The 5,866-nt window shown below is 33.6% G+C and overlaps 1 protein-coding gene across 1 annotated transcript; it reads right to left on the reverse strand.

Moving 5' to 3' along the window:
• Positions 1 to 1,806: 1,806 nt before the first annotated feature.
• Positions 1,807 to 5,818, reverse strand: LOC106758346 (B3 domain-containing transcription factor FUS3-like). Its single transcript, XM_014641279.2, has 6 exons — positions 4,612 to 5,818; positions 3,055 to 3,144; positions 2,852 to 2,952; positions 2,642 to 2,688; positions 2,455 to 2,531; positions 1,807 to 2,204 (listed from the first exon to the last, which is right to left on the reverse strand). Exons 1-6 carry the CDS (start codon positions 5,050 to 5,052, stop codon positions 1,920 to 1,922), a joined length of 1,041 nt encoding a protein of 346 aa, XP_014496765.1. The 5' UTR covers positions 5,053 to 5,818; the 3' UTR covers positions 1,807 to 1,919.
• Between the last annotated feature and the right edge of the window lie 48 nt (positions 5,819 to 5,866).

Consider the following 5,866-nt stretch of genomic DNA (forward strand, 5'->3'; position numbering starts at 1 on the left):
GTGATATAGGGTGGAATCTAGAGGTGGGTGTATAAAACTGGTGCATTGTTGAGTGATATAGGGTGGAATGATATATAGGGTGATAAAGCTATTTACATTTCTCTCTACATTTAATTCTTCAAACAGTCATTTACGTTTCTCTCTGCATTTAATTCTTTCACACACAACTAGCTCAGGTTTGGCCACGCTGACATTTGCACCATTATATTTTTTAATTCTTTCACACACAGCTCGCTCAGGTTTGGCTACGTTGACATTAACGACATGAACGAAAAGGACTGGATTGAATATTTTTTAAAAGGTATGATCACTTTGAACCAGATCCCTAAAAATAAGGACCATGTATTAAACCTTTTAAAAATTAAATGCTTACATGACATGTTTGTTTATTTTATTTTGTAGGTTACTCACTTTAGTTACAATTTTTAAAACCTACTATTATATTTTTTTGATTATTAATTTTATTTTATATTTTAAAATATTTGAAGTTAAGTCTAAAATTGAGTACAAATATAATTAAATATATCGAGACTTTAGTTATATGAATTGTGGTGTCGGTTAAAGATAAGTAGTTAGTCACAAAAACATTAAAAAATAGAAATAGAAAGAATAAGATACATATATTTGTATTAGTTTTCTATTTATAATATTTAATTAATAAAAATAAATATTAAAAATAAGATTATCCTTAAGATAATATTATCATTAAAATAAAAGTATAATAATAAAATAAATAAATATTAAAAAAAGAACTTTTTATTTTCAACGTTTGAGAAAAACTTTGTTAGTGTTAGACACACAACAATATAGTTTTTATATGAAATGATTTATAATTATTTTATAAAACATTAAACTAAAAAGAATAATTGCCTATTCAATTTAGTATGCTATGTTATTAAATGTTAACTAACAATTGAAAACGTAATTATCTATGCTAAAACAAAAAAAAAAAAAAGGCATTCTCTATTGTTCTACAATTGTCATAAATATAAAATGATAAATAACAATTATATTTTAACACTCACAAAATTTTTATGTAGACCTTGCATTTATTATTTTTTCTTTTATTTCTTTTTCTTCACAAACATAGAAGTTTATTCTTTTAAGTATCATATTATCTTAAAACTGAATTGTAAGATATTAGTGAAGAACATCAAAATTTCATTTTTCATTGTCAATGATATATATGGTATGTTGTCTCTCTCTCTCTATATATATACTATTGTGTGTGCAAACTGTGTGTTCTATCTTATTGTATTTGTGTGAAAGCTTCATTGGATGGTAGGTTGGTTTGAAGATCTCTCACTCAAATAGAACTATTACTTTTATTGAATGGATAAGCTCCAAAACTATTGTGTTGATAATGGATAACTATATATTTTTTCCATCTTGCTAAAAATTATTGCTGGTGCTGACAAAAATTTTAGCAAATTCTCAGCTAACTCATTCTTGAACTGCGCTCCTTGTTAATATGCCAGACTGAGACCCTTCAACAATCTAACACCAGAATATATGTTTCTTCAAGGATTTATTTTGCACAAAGCTTCACAAGTACATTTATTAGAACCATATATGAAAACGGGTATGAGATTTGAAACATCTACTTTATCAATCTTTCTTCTGTTTATTGAGTCACGCAGCCATTGAAATTGAATATATATGCACAGCAGAACTAAAATAAGAGAACTCTGATAGCATAACTGAATTTATACTGCAATTACGAACTGCGAAGATAATATTTATATATATAGATATAGATGTATCAAATAAATATAAGGAATTAATACATCACAGAGCAGTCTCACTTGTTCGAGAGAGAGAGGAACACAAAACATGCTCACTGGCTACTCTTTTATTCGACTCAAATCCTCCCATGTTCATCAGTAGACATCAAAAGAAAAACACTTTAGTACCATGGTTTAATAGAAGTCATCGAGGGACAAATTTTCAACAGAACCAAAAGTTTCAACTGGTCCAGTCCTTGAAAAGTTCGTCATTGATCCTCCCAAAAAGTCAAGTGGGGAGTCATTTGAGAGAGTAGTCTCGTATATGAACGACATGCCAGTATCATTCGCTGGAGGATAGTTTATGTTGAAACAACCTGGTTTGTTCACCTCCAAGTCACTCGGGAACATGTCGTTCAAAATCTCACTACTTTGTTCCACAAATTCATCTTCTTCCGAAGCTTTTCTAGCCTGAATAACCTGTAAAAGAAAAACACCATATGTACGGCAATATTTTAGTATAAAGTTTAAATGGAATCATGACAAAATAAAAATAAAAAATTATAGAATTCTATAAAATTAATTTCATAAATAAAATATTATTATAACTTTTTCAAATGAGTGAAAGATATCATAATTGTACTTTTAAGTACGAACTTTATTCTCGTTCCTTAAATGTATATTTTTTAAGGTAGAATGAATAATATAGAATTTTTTTGGCGGCACGTACATAGTTATCGTTTTCAATATGTTGGTAAATCATAATTGTATCTCCAAATCGAAGGCCATGTGTGCGGACAAAATCTCCTGAAAATATTAGAGACAACAATATTATAATTTCATTACTATAAAATTCAAAATTTATCTGTTCAGGGCCCTTGTCAGAGACAATAATTACTACGAATAGAAAAGTTTACCGGTATTTTCAAGTACGTACATCCTACTATTGTTGTTAGGCCAAAACCTGCATTGTTCAAATACAATACAAATACAATGAACTATATATATGAATTTGAATGGTTAGAAACAATTAATTAAAATATAACAACCTTAAATTACATATTCAACAACTAAAACTAATGTCTTTAGTTTATTTTCTGACATTTCAATATATGTATGTAGCAGACCTGTACTTGAAATTCCATGCATGAGTACCATCTTTGTCATCCATGTTGAGCATAATTCCTTCTTTTGAATCCAGGGCTGGAAGAAAACTCTCTGCTGATTTCTGCAAGTAACAATTTCTTTCCCAATTATTTTAGTCATTAATATCGTAAGGTGATAGTGGAATTTGCGAAGAACATGAGACAATATTGAATATAGACCAAACCTTCGGCAATACCATTCTCCTTAGGGAGCTAACATCACTGTTCTTTAACTCCTTTTTGAAAAGGAACTTCAAGTTTCTATGATCGATTTCCTAGAAGCACACAAACCAAATTATAGAGCATTGTCAATCTCAGGTAAAAGCAATAGACATTCACCTAAAAGCCACTAAAAGATGGAGAAAACTATAATTAATTGTGACAGAACACGCAATTCTGGTGTAAGTAAGACATCAAAGACACCATGTCCTGTATAAGGACATCAAAGTCCATATGCTAATAGTCTTAAAGGCAGAGTACCCAAAGCATTGTCCAGCATGCCTTATATGAATGTCGTTACACAATTTCCCAAATATGGAGCCGTCAATATCCACTAATCATAAGTTTTTATTTTTTTGTCTTTTCAAATTTTCTACACAATGTAAAGTAAGAATTTGGTTTCCAAGAAAGGATATTAATTAATATTGAGACAAATAACTATGTACTGTTATGTAGTAGTGCTATATTTGGCAATCTTGCAATTAATAGGAGACCCGAGGTTGAAGATGGATTTACTATAGCTAGCATCTATAGCAAAAGTTTCTCAAAACAGAAACATAGTCCAATTAATCTTTTTCGTCATCTTATAACAAATGTTTGCCAAATAATCATATAAGACGAATGAAATTTATTTTGGCTCCTTTCCAAATACGAAACTAATTCCGTACTTATATATATTCATCATGATAGTTGTGATAAAAGTGTGTCTCTTTTCTATGTGTGTTTGTATATCTTTTTTGGTAACACAATCTGACACAAGGCTTATAATATTCCGAATCCTGTAAGCCAGAAGATCAAAGTATGTTTCACTTGTGTTTATTTGGCAATAGATTCTTTTCTAAACCGTGTTCTTCTTATATTCTGTTTCCTTTTAGTCTCTTTTTGGGTGGGGAATTTTTAATATAAAAAACTCAGTTCATTTTTTGACTACAGTGCCACTTTTGCCCTCCATTCTCCCCCTTCCCATGTCGCAGTTACCAAATTGAAGATGAAACAAATAACTTGTACTGTTCAAACAAAGAAATAGTACCAATCTCAACTATGACTATTATTATTATTATTATTATATATATAATATTATATATAAGATTATCACAAACTTTGCATTTAGCATTGGAAAAGATTATCACAAAAAATATCATTTAAATAGGCAGAAGAGAATCACGAGACAAACAAACACAAGATCTAAACAAATCACCAAAAAGTTGAATAAAACTCCGATGCAATTGTTTTCAATGTTTTAGATTCAGAATCGGAGTTTAGGGAAGAAAATTGGTGTAAAATGGGGGGAAGCTTAAAACGAAATTCCAATTTTAAAATCGAAAAAAAACAAAAACTGCAAAAGACACTTAATTTATGAGATCCGAAAATGGGGTTAGAAAATTAGGAGCAAGACAATATCGCGAGGAAATAGCAAGGACCCAATTGAGAATGAGGTATGTATATAAGATAAGATGAGATCTTGAGAATGAAGAATTGGAGGACAAAAAAAAAAAGAGAGAGAGAGAGAAGGGGTGACTCACACGTGCGGCGAGGCGGAGAGGAGTGGAGGGTTTAACGGACTGGAGAGAGGAGGCGGAAGGAGTTGAAGATGCTAAATTAGGGTCGTACTGCTTAGAGGGGAGAGTGTTGTCGGAGTGGTGCTTCTGGAGAAAGAAGGTGGGGGTGTTGGTGGAGGTGGTGATGGTGGATCTTCGCTGCCTGGGCAATCTTTTCTTCCTGTGAACAGTTCCAAGGTTGGTAACCGCAGCGACGAGACCAAGGTGGTTGGCGTCGTGGATCCGACCCGACCCGTGAGATTGAGATACGTTGGTGGTGGTGTTGGTGATGGTGTTAACGTTGTTGGTGTTGGTGATGTCTCCTGGGGCGGCGACAAGTCGAAGGTCGGCAGCAACACCTGCCACGAAGACACAGGCCTCGGTTTTGTGAAGCAGTTTCTCTCGCTGTCGCTGATCCATCATCATTAGCTTAGGGTTTTTTCTTTTATTTTGGTTGTTTTAGAGAGACACACACAGTGCTTTTGGTTTTCTGTGACTGTAGTTGTTGGCTCTCTTTCTCTCAGTCTGAGTGTGTGCAGGCAGATATAGATAGATAGGGTCGGGTATGGACGACGCTCGGCAATCACGAAATGGGTGTGGGGTTTGGTGTTAAAGAGATCAATGGTGGACTATCTTTCACTCTTCTCTTCCCCCAACCCATCCTCTCTCTATATTTTTTTTTTCTTTTGGATTTTTTCTATTTTTAGCAAGGATTTTTGGGATTACAGGGTCTGGTTTTTATGACATTTGTTTATCCTGCATTCACGCCTCATCCCATCCTCTCCCCTTGCTTCCTTTTACTTTTACCATAATATAATGAACCCTCTCTCTTTCTCTCTCTCTTGAGTAGATGGGTTAATCAGTGTGGTGACCAGATGTGAAGAGCGGATTCATGGATGGTTTTGGTTTTGGCGCTTTGTGGTGTTTACAATAATGTGGAGGAGGGAGAGAGGAGAGTTAATGAGGGTAATGTGGCTGCGTGTGAATAGGGGGTGAGTGCAAACCAGGGTTAAGGGAGATGGGTTTGGTTTGCGCATAGGGGTTGGTGCTGGTGTGGTGGTGATGGTGGTGGTTAGATAGTGGCCAAGCAGGGAGTGACGGATGGATGGTGAAGACACAGGAAACATGGGGCTCGATAACGCCCTCCACCTGTTGCAAAAGTTCTGAAAACTTACAACAGAAATCAATGGCGTTTTTCATTTTCATCTCTCTCTCTCTCTTTCTTTCTTTCATCTTGTAA

The sequence above is a fragment of the Vigna radiata genome, chromosome 4, assembly GCF_000741045.1.
Source record: "Vigna radiata var. radiata cultivar VC1973A chromosome 4, Vradiata_ver6, whole genome shotgun sequence".
Taxonomy (NCBI): Eukaryota; Viridiplantae; Streptophyta; class Magnoliopsida; order Fabales; family Fabaceae; genus Vigna; species Vigna radiata.

What these genes read in the sequence shown, in the direction of transcription:
- LOC106758346 (XM_014641279.2), bottom strand. Translation starts at nt 5,052, where the DNA reads ATGATGATGGATCAGCGACAGCGAGAGAAACTGCTTCACAAAACCGAG. An exon ending in GGAGAATGGTATTGCCGAAG is followed by an intron (nt 2,953 to 3,054) that starts GTTTGGTCTATA and finishes TGTTACTTGCAG; the next exon opens with AAATCAGCAGAGAGTTTTCT. An exon ending in GTACGTACTTGAAAATACCG is followed by an intron (nt 2,532 to 2,641) that starts GTAAACTTTTCT and finishes TAATATTTTCAG; the next exon opens with GAGATTTTGTCCGCACACAT.